The 25,441-nt window shown below is 35.1% G+C and overlaps 1 protein-coding gene and 1 long non-coding RNA gene across 2 annotated transcripts; both read right to left on the bottom strand.

The window, feature by feature from the left end:
• Window positions 1-11,016: 11,016 nt before the first annotated feature.
• Window positions 11,017-12,075, bottom strand: LOC131523908 (uncharacterized). The gene is made up of 3 exons (XR_009266877.1): window positions 11,754-12,075; window positions 11,304-11,368; window positions 11,017-11,214 (listed from the first exon to the last, which is right to left on the bottom strand). It is a non-coding gene; the product is annotated as an uncharacterized LOC131523908 (long non-coding RNA).
• A 4,453-nt stretch (window positions 12,076-16,528) lies between these two features.
• lmo2 (LIM domain only 2 (rhombotin-like 1)) lies at window positions 16,529-20,424 on the bottom strand. The gene is made up of 3 exons (XM_058750548.1): window positions 19,836-20,424; window positions 18,489-18,704; window positions 16,529-17,110 (listed from the first exon to the last, which is right to left on the bottom strand). The coding sequence occupies exons 1-3, from the start codon at window positions 19,874-19,876 to the stop codon at window positions 16,888-16,890; spliced, it is 480 nt and encodes a 159-aa protein (XP_058606531.1). The 5' UTR covers window positions 19,877-20,424; the 3' UTR covers window positions 16,529-16,887.
• Window positions 20,425-25,441: the final 5,017 nt, after the last annotated feature.

The raw sequence follows: 25,441 nt of genomic DNA on the forward strand, positions 1-25,441 counted from the left end.
CATGCACTTTCTCACACACCACACACCCACACCAGGGCGACAGCTGGAGTTGGTTAAAATGATTCAGATGTTTTCCAGAGACTAGGCAAAAGCAAATGCTAGAAAGCGTCTTTAAGGTTTGGAGGAGAGAGAGAGTGAGAGTGAGAGAGAATTCTGGATGTTGTCCTGGTGTCTGCTGGAGTCAGTGGTCCAGTCATGATAAGAGGTCAGGAGCTTTTCCCTCCAACTAACACGTGAGGAACACAAGGCTTGACAGTAATGCAATTAGGACATGACTGACAGAATATAAGGATCATGTCATACCCAAACATTTTACAAGAAAATATTTGAAAAACCTCCATCATTACTTAATCAAAATGGTTAAAAATTGCAATGTAAAAAAAAAAGAAAATAGATTATGAGGCCTATACGCACAAAAGTCGGAAAGTTTTTAATAAAAAAACAAAACAAAAACATTTCTGATATTTAGCAATTATACAAGTTTACTATTTTAATTAAATCAGCTTTACTGCTGGTTGTTATTTAATTAGGGAAGAATCTTGCAGGTTGAGTTGTTAAGCCATCAGTTTAACCAATAACAAATGAGTTGCAAGATGAGTTACCTGATCACCACCTTTGTCACAAAAGTTATACGACTCTGTAAAAATATTGGATTTTCAAGCATTTTGCATTAATGTACTTGTATGTCTTAATGTCACATTTTGTTCTGTATTTTATAAGTATGTTTTAATAATATCGCAAGTGCCCAAATTACTGAAAATAACAGCGTTTGCAGCTCTGCTTTAACTGACTAATGGCGTCCATCTGCATCTCACCAACACAATGTGCTCAGCAGCTCTGTGAACAGAGTCATGTTTTTGTTTGTTTGTTTGTTTTTGGCAAAGCATATTACATTTTTGCATTTTCACACAAGGACGGTACAAATGTCTGTGTATATTTTTGTGGTCGTAGATCATTTTAAGGTAACGTGTGATGTGTGTGACAAGTTTTTTCCTCTAATGAAGTTGCATATTTTAGAAAAAGGGAGCTCTATGTGATCTCTCCAAGAGCATATGGGAATTGTGATTTTTGCATTGCTTTTGGCATGCACTAGTTAAGCTACTTCGTTTAGTTTGTAAGTCTGTATTTTTTGTATTTTATTCAACAATTTATATGAGTACACACGCATTGTTAGAACAACAGCAACAACAACTTTAACCTTTACAATGCTGCAGCACTGAATGTGTTTAAGAATGTCTTTTCTAATCTGTTTATAATGAGGGTTTTTTTTTTTTTTTTACGGCAAGCTTATTTGACAGTTTCTAAAAGGCAAAGCAAGTCCCAGGACCATTTATCATAATAGAGTTAGATCTTTTTGATTTGCTGGGTTTTTCTGTAAAATTACATAACAAAAAGATCTGTACATTGTTATTTTATTAAATCTTCTCCAATTAGAAAATTATTTGCAAGGAGAGAACCCTAAGTTAGTAGTCATAATCTGAGCATCCGTCAACAAAAGTTTGTTTTGTCTATCTAATTACATCTTTAACCTTTCTGTCCAGTTCAAGAATTAACAGGGGGAATAAAAAAGACCAGATCAGATTTGGACCTGTACATTGATGCCTGGCTAGCCTATAACGATAATTACAGGAATGCTGGAAATTTGGGAAAGCAACAGAATGATTGACAAAAAACAACCCCTCAATTTACTGCTCATATCACAAATGGCAGCACCACCACATCTCTCAGTACTCCCTGTCATGTTTTTGGAAGGATGTATGCTATAAGAGTGTCTTATTCTGTCTTTATTCTTTCAGTCTTTACGCTTTTCAGTTACTCACCACCTCAACACAATAAATAGGTGCTATTCAAATGAAAATGACAATGACTTATTAATATTTCTATATATATGTACAAAAAAAATCAATAATGTGATCCTTATGAATTATAATGATGCTGGAGACAATGGCCACATTACAAAATATGCGGTATGAAGTCTTGTCTAGGAGTATGGAGGTGTCTGAGAGGGAGTCTCATAGAGATCTGTAATTGAATTCACATGAGATGGGTAGGAACTCTGTCATCTGATGGGCTGATTGAATTAGAACTAGTAGTTCTACTGATCTCTAATTGAATAAGAGCACCAAAAAGGACAAAATGTGCACTATTCTCCCATTTTCTAAATGCTAACGCTCCCTCCAAACATCTCACCGCAAACCTTTTGTGAAGTCATGTCGGAGAATCTAGTGTTTCTTTGAGCCCTCATTTAATTTGAAAGTTCATTTTAAATGTACTAGCACAGGAGTAATTATGATTTGGCTAGATGCTGTGTAATGATAGCAAAGAACACAGCTTTTAATAATCTAACACCAAAATTAAAAAGAAAAGAAAAATATATCATCTTTCCTTAATTTCATTATAAAGTGAAAATTCTTTTTTAATGAATTTTTCACGTGACACTGCCTTGTTTGATCTAAATATGTAAGTTATTATGGTCTCAAATTCTCAAAAGGATGAGGGTTTCAAAATTGTATTAATATTAATAAAAGACATATTTATATTGTCCATTTCAATTCACCCCAACATTTATGTTTACTAGTTAAAGGAATAGTTAACCAAAAAAATAAAAATAAAAAATACTGCTGAAAATGAATTCACCGTCAGGCCATCATTATTAGCATTATTATGGATTATTTCTGTCCAGAAGTGACGGTTTAAAGTTAAAACGCCTTAATGACGAATTTGTTTCTTACAAACCTACAGCTTTTTCACTATAAGACATTATGGGCTGGATTTCTTGTGGATTATTGTGATGTTTTTATCAGCTGTTTGGACTCGGCACCCATTCACTGCAGAGGATCCAATGGTAAGCAAGTGATGTAATGCAAAATTTCTCCAAATCTGTTCTGACGAAGAACTCATCTACATCTGATATCCTCAGGGTGAGTAAAATGTTAGCAAATTTTCGGTTTTGGGTGAATTCTTCCTCTTACCACATTCATTCTAATTTGTCCTTTCTCACTTAGGTCATTTCACCACAGACCAAGCACTGAACACAAACTAACCACAATAGCTGATCAAAAAAGTATAGGATGAACTGTAATTAGATTGCATACACGGAGATCACAGAAAGATTACTATGACACAGAAAAGAAACATGGAATCAAATATAGTGCTGACTGGGTCTGTCAGCAAGAATCGGTTAGTTAACTTTATCTTCAGGCTGAAGTGGACGTGATGACATCATGATGTATGTTTCCAGAGGGCCTCTGATTGCTCTCTTCAGATTGCCCACAGTCTTTTTAAAGAGATTCCTCAGAGGAATCTCTATTCAAGTTATGTGTGTATTAGGTTTCAGCTGGGTTAAAAGTGGAATATAATAATTCTGAAAACAGACTGAGAATGAATGTGGGATTTAAGGTGAGTTTGACAGAGGCTTGGCTCAATTATATAACAGTGCAGAGGTCAACCTCAATTTTCCACCTTGATCAAAAACAGCATTTTACTGCTGCAGTTAACTGAATAAGGTATTCTACATAAGTATTTTATTCTATAGGAGCTGTTAAGTTGCATGAAAAAAATATCTCTCATCTGACGTAAATCTTTGGTGATGGATACAATACATTACAAGCATAGTGAGAACACTGGGGAACAGGAAGATCATTTTCAAGAAATAAAACCAGAATCTTCTAATATGCATTTGCACAACTTGAGGCCTGAAACTTTCTGCTGCACTGCAACATGTAAAATACCGAGACCGAATTGTCTAAGTTACTTATGTGTTAAATCAACTCAAAATGTGTTTCTTAAACTCTTGCCCATATCAAATAGCCGTAGAGCAACAGTGAGCACTGACTTTCCAAGTGGATCTTCTTTATAAATATTTACTGCAGCAAAGTTTAAACATTGAACCAAATCAAATTAATCACCTTTAAACATTTTATATTTAAAGCAATATACAGGTGCATCTCAATAAATTAGAATGTTGTGGAAAAGTTCATTTATTTCAGTAATTCAACTCAAATTGTGAAACTCTTGTATTAAATAAATTCAGTGCACACAGACTGAAGTAGTTTAAGTCTTTGGTTCTTTTAATTGTGGTGATTTTGGCTCACATTTAACAAAAACCCACCAATTCAATACTTCATAAGACCAATACAAAGAAACATTTTTAGTGAATTGTTGGCCTTCTGGAAAGTATGTTCATTTACTGTATATGTACTCAATACTTGGTAGGGGCTCCTTTTGCTTTAATTACTGCCTCAATTCGGCATGGCATGGAGGTGATCAGTTTGTGGCACTGCTGAGGTGGTATGGAAGCCCAGGTTTCTTTGACAGTGGCCTTCAACTCATCTGCATTTTTTGGTCTCTTGTTTCTCATTTTCCTCTTGACAATACTCCATAGATTCTCTGGGTTCAGGTCTGGTGAGTTTGCTGGCCAGTCAAGCACACCGACACCATGGTCATTTAACCAACTTTTGGTGCTTTTGGCAGTGTGGGCAGGTGCCAAATCCTGCTGGAAAATGAAATCAGCATCTTTAAAAAGCTGGTCAGCAGAAGGAAGCATGAAGTACTCCAAACTTTCTTGGTAAACGGGTGCAGTGACTTTGGTTTTCAAAAAACACAATAGACCAACACCAGCAGATGACATTGCACCCCAAATCATCACAGACTGTGGAAACTTAACACTGGACTTCAAGCAACTTGGGCTATGAGCTTCTCCACCCTTCCTCCAGACTCTAGGACCTTGGTTTCCAAATGAAATGCAAAACTTGCTCTCATCTGAAAAGAGGACTTTGGACCACTGGGCAACAGTCCAGTTCTTCTTCTCCTTAGCCCAGGTAAGACGCCTCTGATGTTGTCTGTGGTTCAGGAGTGGCTTAACAAGAGGAATACGACAACTGTAGCCAAATTCCTTGACACGTCTGTGTGTGGTGGCTCTTGATGCCTTGACCCCAGCCTCAGTCCATTCCTTGTGAAGTTCACTCAAATTCTTGAATCGATTTTGCTTGACAATCCTCATAAGGCTGCGGTTCTCTCGGTTGGTTGTGCATCCTTTTCTTCCACGCTTTTTCCTTCCACTCAACTTTCTGTTAACATGCTTGGATACAGCACTCTGTGAACAGCCAGCTTCTTTGGCAATGAATGTTTGTGGCTTACCCTCCTTGTGAAGGGTGTCAATGATTGTCTTCTGGACAACTGTCAGATCAGCAGTCTTCCTCATGATTGTGTAGCCTATGAAGACTCAGGAAACCTTTGAAGGTGTTTTAAGTTGATTAGCTGATTGGCATGTCACCATATTCTAATTTGTTGAGATGAATTGAATTGGCGGGTTTTTGTTAAATGTGAGCCAAAATCATCACAATTAAAAGAACCAAAACTTAAACTACTTCAGTCTGTGTGCATTGAATTTATTTAATACACGAGTTTCACAATTTGAGTTGAATTACTGAAATAAACTTTTCCACAACATTCTAATTTATTGAGATGCACCTGTATATGAGAGTGCCATCTGAAATTTTCATCTAAAATTAGTATGTTTATCAGGCTGCTATGTTTAGGTTCAGTAATTTTACTCTAATGGCAATGTTTAGGTCCTTTTCTATGCAATTAAAGTTGAACATAAATATAGGGGCCTGATAAAGATGCTCATTTTAGAAGAAAATTTCAGATAGCATTTCGAGGCTTTTGCATCTGAACTCTTCATATTTTATACTTGACATTTTATAATAAAATTTACTACATCAAATTAGATATAAAATATAATATCATTGAAGGGTTCCTTAAGATCCTATAAACATTGTATAACAATTTTACAAATACAACATCATATTTCAAACACAAGTGCAATATTTCTGGTTTGTTCTCTTGGATGTGGTTTGACTCCGAGCATATTTTTTAATAGAACCATTTAATGCACTATTTCTCACAGCACTTCTACAGGTGGTTCAGCAGCACTGACCGCTGGGTCTGAGTTCATGTAGGAACAGAGGACCTTCTCAACCAGTAATTATCTGGAATGTCCTGACAGAGACAAGACTGAGGCTCTTTCATACTCTAATGAAAGTCATACTCCCAGTCTTAACATGGAAAGGACACTTGTTAAGATGTGCCATGTCTCAATTCGACTATTCGAAGATGTAGAGGGTAAGATAGTTGGGTGACACATAGGGTTCAACATGTCTCACTATTAATCACCACTGATATGAAAAAATATCACTTTAATAATTAATATCATTAGATAGTGTCTAGTAGTTTATTTATATATTTAAAGATTTAATGTTATTTATATATTTAATGTTATTCAGTTTGTTATTTTGAAATCTAAATATTTACACATGTATCTATATAAGATATATCTATCTATCTATCTATCTATCTATCTATCTATCTATCTATCTATCTATCTATCTATCTACCTATCTATATGCTCAGTAGCACATGACTCAGGTTTTTAGGTTCTGGTTAAGCTAAGTGTTGAAGACAAAAGACTCTCTCATCCACTTTTTCACTTTACGCCTTAGGCTCACGCGCCCTACCCACCGATAGCTTATTGAATTACAGCTAATATTTCAATTGATATCACATGGAACGAAAAGGTTTTTCAGTCACCCTCTGGCACTAAAATGCCTTCAGTTCTGTTTAAGTGATAAGAACGAACCTTAGTCTTGATTCCCAATGTTCTGCTGCCAGTCTCATGCTTGATTGTATAGAACAGTGACTGGCTTATTGTATATTAGGGAATGTCAATAATGTAATTACCATAAGAGTTGTAATTGAGCTACATACTTTTACTGTAGAGTCTAAAGAAGGATCTGTCGTTTTTACAAAAGAGGGAAGCTTTAATCACGGCACAGCTAAACAGAGCAGAGAAGGATTATGGGATATAGCAACAAAGCTTGTTGTTACCATGAACCCATAAGACCAAGGACATATTGCAGTTCATTGGCTACGGTATTCAATATAGTATCCCTTGTTTTGTGTATATAAAAGCTAACAATGGATTAGTTTGGAGGAATATGAGTATCAAATCAGGCTTTAAACCCTATCTATGTGGCTATATCTGTGTGTTGTCTCAGGAACTTGTATTATTAATACTGACAGGTCTAAAGTCATCTCGTTTAAAGAAAAGAGAGTAATGGAATCTACAATATTTAAAATACAGAGAGTACATACTGTATATGTGTTTTTATGTCAGTAAGGATTTTAATGGTGACAAATCTCAATAAGCTGGATTTATGTAATATAATTAATGTAATACTGTAGAATATTATTGAATTTTAAAATAACTGCTTTCTATTGTAATATATTTTAAAATATAATTTATTTTTGTGATGCAATGCTGAATTTTCAGCAGCCATTATGCAGTCTTCAGTGTTACACGATCTTTCAGAAACAAATAAGCTGATTTTGTGCTCAAGAAACATTTCCTATTATTATCAATGTTGAAACCAGTTGTGCTGCTTAATATTTTTACAATTTATTTCTAAGGCCTGGTTTCACAGATGGTGCTTAGAGTAAGCCAGGACTAGGCTTTAGTTAAATTAAGATATAAAAGTGCCTTAGAACAAACATTTCAGGTGTGCATCTTGAGGCAGAAGAATGGCACTGACATATTTTAAGATATGTTCGAGCAAGACATTTTCAGTTGAGACAGCTCAACCATACACTGTAAAAAGTTATAAGTTGACTTAACTTAAAAAAATTGAGGAAACATTTTTAAGTAAATGATAATTAATAAATTAATTAATTGAAAAAAGTTAAAAATTTAATTGAATTGTCAAGTTCACTTAACTTTTTTTTATTATTATTATGTACTTAATAATTTTAAGGCAACGGGTTTCCTAAATTTTTTTAAGTTAAGTCAACTTTGACTTTTTACAGTGTACATTTTAGTCTGGGACTAGCCTTAAAGGGATAGTTCACCCAAAAATGAAAATTCTGTCATCATTTACTCACCCTCAAGTAGTTCCAAACCTGTATGAATGTCTTTGTTCTGCTGAACACAAAGGAAGATATTCTGAAGAATGTGGTAAACAGAGCAGTTCTGGGGCACCATTGACTTCCATAGTACTTTTTTTTTTTGGAATCAATGGTGCCCCAAAACAGCCTGGTTACAAACTTTCTTCAAAATATCTTCCTTTGTGTTCAGCAGAACAAAGAAATTCATACAGGTTTGGAACTACTTGAGGGTGAGTAAATGATGACAGAATTTTCATTTTTGGGTGAACTATCCCTTTAAGCCTGGTCTGTGAAACCATGGGGTAAATGTCTTTACTGTTCCTTTGTGTGTATGTGTGTGTTTTAGAGTGTCACAAGCTATTTATTTTCATTTTGTAGCATTGAGGATTGATTCAGAGCTATAGTTTATAAACAACATGTTCTATTTTATTATCATTTTAATGTTTCAAAGTTTTAATAGCGAGGCTACAAATTTAATCTCATCCTGTTCCCTTCGAGCAGATTTCGAATGTCAACCATCTTGAAGTACATCCTAGTGATGTTTTGAGCTGATTGAAAGCAGGCCTGTTATGGGAAGGGCAATTACAGCGAGAAACTGGATCAAACTCAAACACTGAATCCAGAGCGCTGCCATTTCCCATCACCTACCTGAACAAAAAATGATCCCAGGCATCCCAGCATGTGTAGATGTTTTGATGCCAATGTGGAATTTGTTGCCTATCTAGAAACCTACTTAACCCTTCCTGTCATCCCAGGTCCAATTAAATGTATCCAACCTTATGTGTAATTCAGAAAAGTCATGTCTTACACTCACCTATGATATATTTAAGCAATAGCAAGTGTTGTTGCCTCAATCATCAGTGGTGCTGCATTCAAAACCATCAGCATGATTGCCATCATAATATTGCTTTTAATGCAACTTTTAATAAACGAGAAGTAACTTACAGTGAAACTGGTTCCAAAAGCAGAAACAAACATCATGTGTTTCTGAGCAACACAGTAGTGTGTTCCTTTCCTGAATGTTTTTTTTTTTTTTTTTTTGAAGAATGAATCTGTTGAATGAAAGATTCAATGATTCACTCCCTTATCGAAAACTACTGGACTAACGGTATATCTACAGAAAGAGTCACTGAAATATCCCCACCACGAATGCAGAGACCGACAGCCTGTCTGGAACTCACAGGACAAGCAGTGACACAAACGATGAAAAGTCCAAGTGGACTAAATATCAGAGCACTTGCAATACAGCTCCACCATTGAAATCCAAAGATCAGAAACAAAGTCCCTTTCTGTATATCTAAAGTCTTGATCAAGATGCTGTAGCATCATTTTAAATTCAGTTTGGACGGCAATTTCTTCCAATTTGAAAAAAGTTTTTGATGTCAGTTTGATTTGCACATTTGACATGCTTTTTAATGGTAAATTTGATGTAAATTTGATGTCTTTTCAACATCAACCCACTGCGTGGTTTATTAATTATTTTCAGACATGTTTTTCAGAAGACGTGCATTACATATATGCCTACGCAATACCTTTTCTCATTTTCCATACAGCAAAAACTGATCTTTATATAATCAAGACACGTTTGCTTTTGTTAACAACATTTTACATTTTTTTCATACATAATATCCAAAAAGAAAAGAAAAGAGACACGTTTGCTTTTAATGGATTTTAATGGGGAAAAAGGAGTCAAATTACAGTGAAACCACAACAATCATAGTTTCCTTAATCTAAAAGGATTCGTATTTTGTATTTTTTTTAAACATCCCTATCTTTGTAACATGTTGGTGTACTAATCAAATAATAAAGGAGTGTTTAACCTTTGAAGCATCAAATAAATATGAAATACAGTTCAAAATGGAGCGCACTCTTCCACTGCAATGTGGAGTCACCACTGAAAATGACACATCTTCCTCAACTTTTGGTTCAGATTTATGTTATGAGCCAGTCTGTTAACTGTAAATCATCATAGATGAGGGGGGAAAGCTGTAAAGTTCGGAGCGCTCTTTCTGTAAACAATTACGTGTTGCGCAAAATGTATTGAGGCAGCTTAGAAGACAATACAGAAGAACAAAATCCATGCAGATTCTAGTATCAAACAGAAATGAGCTGTGGAGATAAAGTGGAGTCAGAAAGTTGGAGGGAAAGATGCAGATGGAATAAATAATAGATCGTAGAAAATTCCCTAGATAATGAAAAACATTTCTTCCCTGTTTTGGACAGGGTTTGGTTTAGTGATGTTTTATCACCCGTCTGTTTATCCCAGTTTCATTTTTTCTAAACATTGACCTGAGCCAGTTTTCTCACAGAACATTTACCCTGTCATTATAGGCTTTGCCGAATTTTTCATAGTCACGTAAAATCATTTTGTTTCCTAATCCACATGTGCAAAATGATACCCGAGAGGTTGCCAGCCAAAAATAATTGCTGCAAATAACAAATCTATGGAACACAATGGGCACATCAATATGGAGTTTCAAAAGACTATATGACAGCACCTTTGAACAAAGCATAGCCAGTTCATAATGAACTGCAGATGCACATGTGGATGTTCTATGTACTTTACATTTTCCATGCCCAGATTTGTGGGTTTTTAAAGATCGTACCGCTGCAATCTATTTTATGCTATCTTATAGATACTTTACTGTGAGTTTGATCTCAGGTTTGAAATTTCATCAGAACATTCATGCTTTATATGTTATGTGGGGACCACAGAATTTGACTGCACTGTAGACATTTCAAAGGGTTTTTACAGTAACTTACTGGTAACACTGTTGCCAGTAAGTTACTGTAATTAAGATTTACAGTTGCAAACTGTACTGTTTTACAGTAAATTACTGAAAAAAATCCAATTCATCAGTATACTACTGTAATTCATTCATTTTAATATAGATTTGATTATTTTTTTATATAGAATTCATTTTATTTTTACTCTACATGGGTACTACTGGCATTCAATTAAAACAGACACAATAATTACAAGATATAAAATTCTTTACTTAAAACATTGCATGTATAACACTTAAAAATACAGTCTTCCAATGCTGGAACAGTACAACTTCACCATTTCTCCTGTCTTAGGATGTTTTGCAGTGCGTTATGTTGTGTCCTCTGGATTCATCCTCACAAAGAATCTTTAGGCAACAGAAACATAATGAGGAAAAAGACAAACAGCCAAAGAATACATAGCCATCTGCAAAACCCAGATGCTGCTCCAAAACGTGGCCACCACCTTTGCTCACCCTCCACTTTATAGTGACAGAAATGTTTTCTCTGAAAAAAAAGAAGTAGAAATGACACTTTTAAAAGGCAAACCTCGTATAGAATACACAAACCTCTCAAAACCATAGTTGTTCTCTTACCATGAATTATCAGTCTCAGGGTGGCTGGCCTGCTCATGTCTTTCTTGATGCTTCATTGCAGTTGCCTTTAAAACACAAATACAAAAAAATGCAGTAAATCTTAAATTCCATTAAAAACTATAACAAACTAATTCTAAAACTAGAAAGGCAGCTAGCCATAAACTTGTTTAACTTAGATGACATGCGATTTTATTTTCTCAGGCTACTGGCCAACACTAACTACTAACACCTGAACAAAATTCACATTAGTTAACCTAATGTTAATATAAGATAAGCGTTGCTCGTTAAAAATCATTTTAATTCGGTAACTTAATTCAATAAGCTGACAAAAGTCGTTTGAAATGACAGCGCAGTTTACCATAGTAAAGTTTGTTACCGCCATGTTACTAGGTTAAACTGGTGTGCAAAAATCTGATACAAACACACAGACAAACGTACATATATTTTTACCTTGCTTGCTGGTCTTATTCTCTCGTAAGGTGCATCGACACACCGCGTAGATGTTCTCCGGAGCTCTTCCACTCTCTCGGGTTCATCCCCGCTGCCCCGCTGCTTCCGTGTCTTCCTCGGACGCGAGTGGCACGGCGAGGCGAGGCGCGACTCGATAAAAAAACAATATAGAACCCATTATATATACTATCTACAGTGGATGCGGACAGTAATGTGATGCCCCGGTATATTTCTGATGTACAGATGTACTCCAAGAGCTCGCACTGTTTCTGACATGAAGTACAAACAGATTTTCCAATCATTATAAGCGATGTAACACATCCAGTGTAGTCAGTCCCAAGCTGTTGCGGCGTTGTAGACACGGTGTAGGGCAAATCGTGTCAATCCAAATGTAAGAAATGTGGAAAATAAAACAACCTCAATAGAATGGCGCCAAAGAGGCCTGTTACAGTAAATACAGTAGTATACAGCACTTTTAAAAAATACAGTAAGTCTCTGTATGTGGGGTCTGACTTCACAGAAAATTCCCATGATGCAAAGGGTATTACAGTTATTTACTGTAAAGGGAATTTGCAGTATTATACTGGGTGATATAGAGTAAATAACTGCAGAAATTACAGAAATGTCTAAGTGTGGAATCTTATCACATTCTCATGAATGAAATCAGACTTGCTTTATTCAGAAATAGTTCGCCCAAAAATGAAAATTTGCATAAAATGTACTCCCAGGTCATCCAAGATTAGTTTGTTTCTTCATCAGAACAGATTTGGAGAACTTTAGCATTAAATCAGTTGCTCACCAATGGAACAAGAGTAATGCTGAATTTCTCCAGATCTGTTCAGATAAAGAAATGAACTCATCCTGAGGGTGAGTACATTTTCAGCAGATTTTCATCTTTGGGTAAACTGTTCCTTTAACACTGTGTCTACACCGGATGCGACAGTTGTCGCACCACAGCAGCTTTAAGTTCAAGTTCCTCATCAAATTGGAACAATTTTAGCTTTTAGTAATACATTACTATGGACTACAAATGGACTACACATTCAGACAACAGCTGATATCCGATAGAGCCTTCAAGCTTCAGACAGCTGGACTCCAGACCAAGTTTTCTTCTTCTTCTTCTTTTTTCCCTTCATTTGACAGTGCCTTTATCTGCCATCACACTAATATGTAAGCCTCTTAGATGATGCACCCAAGTTTCAAATTCTTAGGCTAAGTCCAGCAGGACTGAAAGGTTTTCAAAGAGTCTCTGTGGCTCAAATGTTCATGTGTGCCTTTAAAACCTTTAATCTTAACCATCAGAGAGGGCCTTACAGAAGAAGCTCCAGTTGTGAGTCAGTCCAATACAGAAACACTTACATATGGGGAGCATTTCGGAATAACTTACATCTCCAGAAACATGTGTAAAAGCCATTGATGGAATGGAAGATGATTTATGTTCCACAATAGAGCTGCATCAGCATCTCTCCTAATATTTTCTTGTACTGTAGTTTCATATCAGAAATAGGCTAATCTGTGGGTATGGAAATTTTGATGAGGGTTTAGAGTAATGAAGACTATTATGCTGTGTAATTGTTACATGAATTTATTTGTATTTTTTTTTATTGGTTTCTATATTAATGCTTTTTGTCAGTCTGGAAAGTCTGCCAAGCAGACCCTGAGCTCAGATATCATAGAACACAAATGAGAAAAAGAGAGGTGATTCAAAACATTTAGGATGAATTGAACAATATCTGTAATCAGGGATGTCTTAGAAAAAAAAAGGCTCAATCATGGTTTATATCCCACAACAGTACGGACATATAGGACCGAACAGGGATGGTTCTCACACTGGGAAGCTGGCCTGCATATCTATTTCCAAACATTGGGCAAAAGATCAGGTTGTTGAATGAACTAGGTACACCCAAAAATGAAAATTTGTTGAAAATGTACTCACCTTTAGGCCATCAAAGGAGTGGATGAGTTTGTTTTTGGATTTGGTGAAATTTAGCATTACATCATTTACTCACCAATGGATCTACTGCAATGATCCACAAATAATCATTAATGTCTTGTGAAGTGAAAACTCCATTATTGAGAAAGTGATTGAATTTTTCCAGTTAAAAACAAACACATCTATATCTTGGATAGCCTGAGGGTGAGTAAATTTAAAGCAACTTTTCATGTTTGGGTGAACTATTCTGTCTTCACAGGAAATTAATATAGCCTGAGAAATGTGACAATGAGCCCCACTATCCCTATATATATATATATATATATATATATATATATATATATATATATATATATATATATTTTTTTTTTTTATGTAAATCTATCCAGATATATATGTAAAATACTGCAGGATACATAAAGATGTTGAAATAAGATAAAATAAAAATATATATATATATACATAACATGTCTTTTATTTATGAAAACAAAAAGGCAACAAATATAATAAGAAAGTACAAAAATTATTAATAAAAAATAATGTGAAAACAACAGCTTCTGTATGAAAGTCTTTTATTCTTAAAATGTATTGATATTATATTTCATAAACTAAATATTCTTATTCCTCTTTTTATTTTTGTAAAACTCAGAGATTTACAGTAATTTCAGAATTATTTTTTGCAAAACAGAAAACAATAAGGCATTTATGAAAATATTTATGAATATAAAAGTTCCCTAAAATAAAAATATTTTTCAATAAAAACTGAATGTGTACATTTTCAATTATTATATCAAAGTTTATGTAGTTTCTAGTAAACTCAGATATTAAATTATTTGACATTTTAAGCGAATCATACATGCAGTATATTTGCATGTCAATAGTTCACACGTTGTCTTTTTTTGTGTTTATTTTATTTATTTATTTATTATTATTATTATTTTTGTTAATGACCATTTGTTTGGATATTTGGCGCCCCCCTCTGTTTAGAGCGAGAACACCAATGCCAATGATCAAGAGCTCCGCAAACAACTTTTCACAAAGTTTCCCTCACAATTTCCCCTCGTGGTATGGTGGCCTGTTTTGAATCATGAATTACTGGAGGCAGCCAGCAAAGGTGGTACAACTAACAAAAATGTCTGCGACTGTGTCGAGTGAATGTGGTCAGTCAGTCCATCCAAGCCAGGTTAGTGAAGGGCAGCATTCACTTCTGTCTCAGCACTGGCTTCTGGTAAAGCTCAGAACCAAAACTCCTTCAAAGCTGGGCAGTGGGATGGAAAACACATAATAGCATTCTAACTCTGTTTAGAACCTGTGGCTTTCAGATGTGTTCCTTTGCCATGACAGGGCTTTCCCCCTCACGCAGGTCTCCTGAACTCTGTGAACCTCAGAAGGCTATGAATATAAAGGACACATTTTTTTTTTCAGTTGCTTGTTTTTGTTTATGGATTTGTCACTGTATCCTTCAAGTCTTTTGAATTAAGCTACATGACTGGATCAATGAGAACTTTCTCTCTATAGCATCAGACCTTAACCTGGCTGTGATTAGACTGTATCTGACAGTTGTTCTCATTTCTCAGTTTGTAGGCCTACTAGTGTATATGATAGTGGTGTTTACTTAAGTGAGCTGCATAACCTAAGCATTTTCCTAGAAATGCCCAAAATTACATGAAATAGCATACTACATCTAGTCTGATTTTGATGTAGATTATGGTTAAAAAGTTTGGGTTCTTTAAGATTTTTAAGAAAATTAATCAAATGCATTACATTGATCAAAAGTGACAGTAAAGACTTTTACTGTTTAAAATCAGTTTAAAAATACTGTTCTGCTGAACATTATATTAAACAAAGAATCATTTTAAAAAGTATAATGGTTTCCACAAAAATACTAAGCAGATCATGTGACACTGATCATGTGTTTGCGGTAACATACGCCTTCACTTAATCTACTTGAGAAAATAATTACAGAGTAAAACAGAATAAAATCAAATGCAACAATTTATTATCAGTCAGGTAAATATGTATTATGTCAATTACGTAGCCAATTCAAAGATATCAAATCATATCAATACAAAACATCAAATTCTAATTTTAAAAAGATAAATCTAAGAGTAACATGCACACCTGACTTGAGAAAAATACATAGTATGAAGTGTGTGAACAAGCTTCATCCTATGGGCTCATTCCAGCTACAGAATGCCCTGATCTTCTTGCAAGATTTCCTTAAGTACTCTGACCAAGATAAACATCCCCCTAAATGGAGACAGGGACTAACAATTGGAATTTGCATTGATCAAGTAGAGTTATCACCTTTTGGGACAGAAGGTAATTTGCATTAAAGGCACTGGGAACTGACTCGCCATCTGCAGTGTGCAAAACATCTCTAAACTCTTAGGATCTGTATTACCTTTTAGTTCACTTCTTGTAAGAATGAGACCATTGTACCAGACGCCCTGAGACAATTCAAATGATACCAAACACATGACTGTAAATATCACTTGCATTCATGCAGAACATTATATTCTACTATTGACCATTCTGAGCGAGCTGAGTGAAGGGAAGGGTAGGTGAAGGGAAGGAAGGGGATGAAAAGGAACTGATGCATTTGTGAGAAAGGCATTTTCCCGCATTTTCTCTGAGTGGAATGTGGAGACAGATGTCTGTATGTTAATACACTGTGTGTGTGTGTGTGTGTGTGTGTGTGTGTGTTGTCCATCTCAGAAGTTCAAAGTGTCTTAGGTTCTGTAATTCTTACAACTGCATTTGTTATAAGCAATTTATATTCTTATAATATGTTGTTACTGGTAAGTGAGTCTCTCTCATGTAAGGAAGAAAACCCAGAGTATACAAGTCATTTTCTTTATTCAGGCTCTAAAAAAGATGTTTTCACATTTTATGGCAATTGTGTTACTTCAAAACAAATAACACTACAGACCAAATCTATCTTTCTGTGAAAGTAGCAAAGGGAATCTGCTTTTATTGCAATGCATTACAAACTGTATTTACGCTGTTATTAAAATACACCAATAGAAAATCAAGTGTATGTTGCTGGTGGCAATTTTTCTCAAATATATGAGATGAAAGTTTATAACATGTCCATGGCGATGGCTCCTGGAGCCAGAAAGATAATTATTCTTTTTTAGTAAAGGGTTTGTTGCAAATGTTGACAGGATGTTACGTTTCACTTAGGACTTTAGCAGAACACTATACTATGCTGCCATTCATTTTGGTCCACTCAAAAATGTCCTGCTCACACACAATGTCCGAATTGATGAGCAGGTAGCGGTCTCCAACGCAGAAGTGTTTCTGACAGGCAGCGCATTTGAAGCACTCGAGGTGATAGACTTTGTCACGGACACGCATGGTCATTTCAAAAGCCCGGATCCTCTTTTCACAGGAAGCGCAGAGCCCGTCCTGACCAAACAGTCTGCAGAGAAGGAAACATAAATATATTTGCACCCGAAAGAAGGTTTTGATAGACAACCACCTGATTTTAATATCTGATTTTACAGTAATGTGCAAAAGCACAAGAATATTTGTTTTAATGTGAGGCAATACAGACATATACATGCAATGCATGTTTGTTCATTTACTTATAAATTATGATTTGCCAAAAATGCACTTTAACCCTATAAAGCCTACTGTATCATATTTGATACATTTCGAAGACCTCTAAATTATGATCAAAACTTGGCTACTTCATGACTTTTTAGCAAGTAAAAGGCCTTTTTTATTATCATTCTAAAAATGCCTCTCCTTCAGGTCGTGGTAATCTTGTCTTTTTGCTGTGATATCTTTACAGATTTTTTATAAAGTAAACATAAGAGTAAATTTTCTGTTAATAATATTTCAGGTTGAACCCTTAACTTGAATGAAGCAACTTAGGTGTACTTGTTTATCTATTCATTCTTTTTATTTTATTATTTTTTTTTTTTAGAAAAGTCATGTTAAAATGTGACCCTGGACCACAAAACCAGTCTTAAGTCGCTGGGGTATATTTGTAGCAATAGCCAACAATACATTGTATGGGTCAAAATTATCGGTTTTTCTTTTATGCCAAAAATCATTAGGATATTAAGTAAAGATCATGTTCCATGAAGACTTTTTGTAAATTTCGTACCGTAAATATATCAAAACTAAGGACTTCATTTGTACACCTTTAAAGACAATTTTCTCAATATTTAGATTTTTTTGCACCCTCAGATTCCAGACTTTCAAATAGTCGTATCTCGGCCAAATATTGTCCTATCCTAACAAACCATACATTGATGGAAAGTTTGTTTATTCAGCTTTCATATGATTGACCCTTATGACTAGTTTTGTGGTCTAGGGTCACAAATCTGAATATCAATACCTAAATCATCATTGTATACCACTGTATTATATTTGCCTTCCACAATAAAATTGTTTGCATTTAATGTAAAAAATCTGCTATAATCTTATAAAGATCTCACTGATTTTCATGACAAGCTATCAGAATGTCTTCATTTTGGCCATATGAATATCAGCATCTGCATTAAATTACATATTTTTGCTCAGTTTGCATCTCTGAATGATACTGAGGTGTTTTTTTTTTCTTCTCCTAGAGTAGGCTGTAGGTTCCAATATCATACTATATGAGCCATAAAAGCATGCAAGTATTTAATATGACACTTAATAAAACACATATTTGAAACACATACTAGACTTTGTGTAAAGGGTTAATAAACGGTTCCATTTCTTTTTTTAAAGATTATTGTTACATATGCCAAACTTCACAGGGTTAATAAAGAATGAAAAATTCAATCCAGGCCTGACAGTTTTACCTGAGGTAGTCTCTCCGGCACAGCTTCCTGCCAAGTTTGTAGTAAAGCCTGCGGCCCACCTCCCCTAAGCGGCAGCCGCAGAGGTCACAGCTCAGGCAGTCCTCGTGCCAGTACTGCTCGATGGCCTTGAGGAAGAAGCGGTCCCCGATGCTCTGCTGACAGCCGCCACAGGTCAGCAGCGACGGCGGCATCTGAAGCACCTCGTCGACGGGTTCCCTGCGGATTAGCGTTTACATTCAAACATGCGGTACGCCATTACAAACACCAGATGGCACCAGTGCATATTCTATTGAAAACACTAGCGTAAGACTTTATTGGTTACGTGTGTTCCATACTGATAAAATTGGCAATTAGATGCGTTACTTTTTTTTTCTAGATGTACCTACATTTGATTTATAAATAAATGTTTGCTTAAGATGTAACTACTGCCACGTGATCCCAAGGGAGAAAATATTAAGTGCAGTAGGCAAATGAGGCGCTTTGGGTCATTGCACACATACTCAAATTAGCCCATTTATACCCACTGGTTAATATTTGTGGCCTTTTTTTTCTTTTTTTGTTATTATTTTATACAGCGTTGTTACGTATAAGCAAAAGTGCAGAGTGTTTTGAATTCACATTTTTTACATAGTCACATGACCAGAGCTGTTTAATCCACTCTGAATAATGTCTGTGTCAAAACTTCAATAAAGGAAGCATGTAAAACATCTCACGATAGAATTGCCATATTTGGTACATATAATAGGCTATTTAAAGGGTCTATTATGAACGTGGCCTATTATTAAGATTATTAGTCATTTAAATCATCATAATATGTACATGTCAGTGTCCCCATTTTGCTTGGAACATCATTCCTTTACCCCCAATAAAAATAGGTAACAATATACAAAATTGTGTTACTTTATTGCAACTTTATATAGGAAGTGTGCCAAGTCTTACCAAGTTTTTCCTAAAACGTTTCCTATATCAGCTACAACTGTGGAGCTAGGAATAAAACATAGCCTAACTTAACTTGATACATTTTTTTTTTTTTTTGCATTTTTTTTTTTAAATGTAGCGTTTCATTGGATTATTAATGCGTAAATAGTATCCTTCATGCGCTTAACTCGTGAAAACGCGATCATACTAGTTAATGCGACTTTATATTAGTCCAAATGTGATCACTAATATTTGCAAAATTGTACTGTGACTTAACTATCGATTAAACTAAGCGCAAACGCTGTTAAACCAATAGGCTACATAATACAGGCTATCGCACTATGGTTGTAGCCTACTTGTCTGTCCTTCAAACAAAAACCATAAACAAATGGAAACCCAAACAATATATAGGCTAGATGTATTACTTACTCATTCGTTTCCAGTGTTTTCCGTTCAATTGTAGATGCCATATTAAATATTGTTCAGGGATAATTCAGTAGCACATTTGATATGCGCACTTCCAGTCAAATATGTCCCAGACTCGCCTTCTGCGGTGATGAAAGACCATCAGCGTCCTGCTAAATGAACTGTCTTCAGAGATGCACCTGCTTTGCTGCGTTCTTAGTGCACTAAAGATCTACAACCTATAGCACGCATTATGCACGCTAAATCCCAAGTGCATGCAACGCAGCTTCTTTGCATTAGATTTATGTGTCCACGCATTCAATCCTCATCCTAGCCTATGTTTCTGAGTAATAAGTGGTGACAGGCAGATGTCCTCCAGCCGCGTTGTTTAATTACTCCAGCGCAACTGCGTTTGCGTCAAGCGTGGTTTGTCCTCTGTGCTGCATTTTGTGCTGCAAGCACTGTCCCGTAGGGCTGCTGTCTGTGGTCCCGTTATTGTAGGGCAGCAGGTATTTTTAAATGGCCCTGCCCCCGCAGTTTCTGCTTTCTTTTCCGACTTCCTGCTCACGACCGCTCGACAATGAGAGGAAATAGCGCTCCAACATGCCGCTAGTCACCAGTCAATTATAAAGCCGTCGGCTCGTGACTGGAGAGGTCACGAGCTCAAACAGACAGGCTCATTATCACATACCTGTCATCCAAACATGAAAGAGATTGAGGAAAAAGCTGCAAACACATATAATTAACAGTGCGTGAATGTTTATGAAAACACTGGGAAAATCCAAGGACACAGCTGCAACATTGCAAGGGGGACCTGGGCTCCTAAGGGTTGTAGGCAGCCCTTCAGTAATTATGTAAGTCAGATGTAAACTAAGTAGTATTCAAATTTTTATAATAAATTCTATAATTTATATAATGTAGGCCCTATTATTAATTTCTTATATGATTTTATAATAAATTCTATAATTTATTTTATATATTTGATTAAATTTAGACTGTTAAAAACATGTTTTTGTCCTAGGCAATAGTGATGTAAACCTTCAAAAGATTATGAGTATGAGCCCCTATACAACAACTGCCTTTCAAAAATACCCCAATACAGAGGTTTCAAACTGGGGGCCACAAGAGAGTGCTGGGGGTCCGTGAATGTTTAGAGAAAATAGTGTTAATTTTTTTAAATAAATAAATAAATAACCAATAAAAAATTTAATTAAAAGAAACAAATAAAATGTGATTAAAATAAACATTTTATACAAATAAAATAGTTAAAATAAAAATTTGTTATAAATAAATGGATGAAAGAAATAATAACAAAATAGATTATGAATGAATTAATTATAAAAGATAATAAATAAATAAATAAATACAATTACTTTAAAACAAAAAAACTTATGTAACCTAAATCTTTTCCAAATAATATTTAACACATATGTAACCCTTGACCACAAAACCAGTCATTAGTGTCCTTTTTTTTATTATTTTTTTTTTATTTGAGATTTATACATTTATACATTATATAGGACAATATTTGGCCGAGATACAACTATTTGTAAAAATCTGGAATCTGAGGGTGCAAAAAATCTAAATATTGAGAAAATCGCCTTTGAAGTTGTCCAAATGAAGCAATGCATATTACTAATCAAAAGTTTTGATATATTTACTGTAGGAAATTTATAAAAAATATCTTCATGGAACATAATCTTTACTTAATATCCTAATGATTTTTGGCATAAAAATGACTATACTGCTACAAATATACCCATGCTACTTATGACTGGTTTTGTGTCTAAATTGGGCCTTCAAACAAAAAAATAAAAATAAATAAAAAATAATTTTAAAATCTTTAAAATTTTATGATGGGGCCCCTCGCATGAGGATAATCATGGGAGTCAGTGTCATCTAGAAGATCAAAAACCTGTGCCCTAATTCACAATGTTTATATGAAAACACATTCATCTGTAATTGCAATGCAGCAAACAAACACAGCAAATGGCTTTTTCGAACCGTTTTCTCCTGATCTATCTCCTCACACTCATCTCGGCTTGATGTCGTTGGGGAAAACTCCTCTTATCTCCTGCCAGAGCAGCTCGGGTAGTGTCAGCAGCAGTACTGGGCCAGGAGATAAAACACTCTGCACAACACTGAATGGGTCCCAAACATCATCAACGCTTAGGGGTCTTCAGTGGCAGCATCTCAGCCAAATGTTGGCTGTGCAAATCTGGCCCTAACCCTGCGAGGTCAATGATCAGCTATAATTTTACTATTCTGACCCAAAAAACTACATTTCATCCTAACAAATGTAAAGTTCAATTGAGAGTATTGAGGGTTTTTTTGTTTGTTTGTTTGTTTGATTTTTATTATGTTTAATTATTTTCAAATATTTTTACGAAAACCATGATACACAACTATTCAAAATATTTTAAAATGAATGCCAGAAAAAAATATATCAATTTTATTTAGCAAGGATGTATCAAATTGGTCAAATGTGACAGTTAAGACATTTATAATGTTACAAAAGGTTTCTGTTTCAAATAAATGCCCTTCATTGAACTTTCTATTTATCAAATAATCCCAAATTTTTTAAAAATGTGATCAGTTTCCACAAAAATATTTAGCAGCAAAAATTGTTTTCAACATTGCTAATAATAAGAACCATTATTTATATTTGAACACCAATAATAATTGATAACTGAGAACCAAAATAGGAATTAGAATGATTTCTTGAGGATGTGACAATTCAAGAGATGCCATCACGGAAGTAAATTACATAAAATAAAAAAAAACCTGCAGTGCTTTTAAATTGTAGTAATATTTCACAATATTATAGAAACAACATACTGTATTTTTTGAAGAAAAAAAATGCAACCTTGGTGAGCACAAGAGACTTCTTTCAAAAACATTCAAAAATCTTAAGTGTGTGTGTATGTGAGTTCTTATTTATATATGCAATTATAATGTACAATCTTTAGCAAAACTGGTTTTCCAAGAATGCAGATGATAACATAACTAAAACAGTTACTTGTTTGCTTCAACAGTTTGTTTTTTAATAGCTGTTAAACTGTGTGCATAAGGCGTCCACTGTTTCCTGTGGATTGGACACAGCAAACCCAGAGGATGTACAGGAAATAAGCACAGATGAACCTTGGCAGGGGGTGGTATGAGCCATGCTGACTTCCTACTCGTTTCACTTGATCACCCTGCTGGACTCTGATTGGTTGGATAACTCCAGATGGCCTCCCTTGATAGGAGAATGGCTTTTGAGACGATGCCTCGGAAACCACTGACTGTCAACTCATCTACTTGGCAGGAAAAGCTTTCTTAACTCAGGGTGGGCTTCCTTCATAAATGATAAATGGTTAGGGATGTAGTAAACATATCAACATGGCTTGCGATATCTCTGTATGGTAGAAAAGTTATTGAATATTTTATAAAATGCTGTGTTTCATGTACAGTGGTGTGAAAAAGTGTTGGCCCCCTTCCTGATTTTTAATTTTTTGCATATTTGTCACACTTAAAAGATTCAGATCATCAAACAAATTTTAATATTACAGAAAGATAATGCAAGTAAATACAAAATGCAGTTTTTAAATGATGATTTCATTTATTAAGGGAAAAAAGCTGTCCAAGCTGTTAATTGCCCCCTCCTATTAAATCATGAAAGAACTGTGATTAACCACATTATTTTAGAAAGCTGAGTTAAATTTCATTAGCCAAACCCAGGCCTGATTACTGCCAGACCTGTTGAATCAAGAAATCACTTAAATAGAACCTATCTGACAAAGTGAAACATATTTAAAGAGCAACACATCATTGCACGATCTTAAGAAATTCATAAACAGATGAGAAACAAAGTAGTTGACATGTATCAGTCTGGAAATGGTTATAAAGCAATTTCTAATGCTTTGGGACTCCAGCAAACCATGGTCAGAGCCATTATCCACTAATGTAGAAAACTTGGAACAGTGGTGAACCTTCCCAGGAGTGGCCGGCCTACCAAAATTACTCCAAGAGCACAAAGACGACTCATCCAGGAGATCATAAAAGAACCCAGAACAACATCTAAAGAACTGCAGGCCTCACTTGCCTCAATTAAGGTCAGTGTTCATGATTCAACAATAAGAAAGAGACTGGGCAAAAACAGCATCCATGGGAGAGTTCCAAGGCAAAAGGCATTGCTGACCAAAAAGAACACAAAGGCTCGTCTCACATTTGCCAAAAAATATCTTGATTATCCCCAAGACTTTTGAGAAAATATTCTGTGGACTGATGCGACAAAAGTTGAACTTTTTGGAAGGTGTGTGTCCCGTTACATCTGGCGTAAAACCAACACAGCATTTCATAAAAAGAACATCATACCGACAGTCAAGCATGGTGGTGGTAGTGTGATGGATTGAGGCTGTTTTGCAGCTTCAGGACCTGGACGACTTGCCATAATTGATGGAACCATGAATTCTGTACTCTATCAGAAAATCCTGAAGAAGAATGTCCGGCCATCTGTTCGTGACCTCAAGCTGAAGCAAACTTGGGTTATGCAGCAGGACAATGATCCAAAACACACCAGCAAGTCCACCTCTGAATGGCTGAATAAAAACAAAATGAAGACTTTGGAGTGGCCAAGTCAAAGTCCAGACCTGAATCCTATTGAGATGCTGTGGCATGACCTTAAAAAGGCGGTTCATGCTCGAAAACCCTACAATTTGGCTGAATTACAACAATTCTGCAAAGAAGAGTGGGCCAAAATTCCTCCACAGCGCTGTAACAGACTCATTGCAAATATAAATTTGTTTGATGATCTAAAACATTAAAGTGTGACAAACATGCAAAAAAATTAAAAATCAGGAAGGGGGCCAACACCTTTTCACACCACTGTATGCAATATTTATTTTGTGCAAAAAAAAAAAACATTGAATGAAAATCTGAGAGCCACAGCAAGACAAAATATTGTTCAAAGTAAAAATATTCTTTGTCTAAGAAATGGATTTCAGCAAAATTGAATTCTGCTATAGTTTCTGTAGAAACTGAAATAAATTTAGCACGGAACTGAAATAAATTTAACACAAGCTAAACTGTTCTATCCAAAATCCAAAAAGTAAACAAAAAGCAATTTTGTTTTTTTTGTTTGTTTTTCATATCAGCCAATTTGCCCCAAATTGTATGTTTTTTTGGCATGAAATCTAATGGCCTAAGTGTATTTTTCACTGACATCAAAATAGCATAATAGTGTAAATTTCAACTGTGATATGGAAAAAATTATTTTACTCAGCATTTTAAAAAGGAATAACTTGTAAAACATGTTTTACTGTACACCTGTTGCAGTAATTTTATTAATGGTTGAATGTTACAGGGATAAAGGTCAAAAGTCAAAAATGGCTAATAAAGGCCTTAAAGGGGTAGTTCACCCAAAATGCAAATTCTGTCATTTACTCACCCTCATGTTGTTCCAAACCTGTGTGTGTTTCACAAAAGAAGATATTTTGGTAACACTGTACTTAAAGTCTTTATGTATAACGCATTATAAAGGGCTATTAAAGGGTATAATGCATTATAATTATTCATAATGTGCGTTGTAATACATTATATCATGTCGGAAATAATTATAACCGGATTTAAAATGCATAACAATGAATTGA

The sequence above is a fragment of the Onychostoma macrolepis genome, chromosome 18 (assembly GCF_012432095.1).
Source record: "Onychostoma macrolepis isolate SWU-2019 chromosome 18, ASM1243209v1, whole genome shotgun sequence".
Classification (NCBI taxonomy): Eukaryota; Metazoa; Chordata; class Actinopteri; order Cypriniformes; family Cyprinidae; genus Onychostoma; species Onychostoma macrolepis.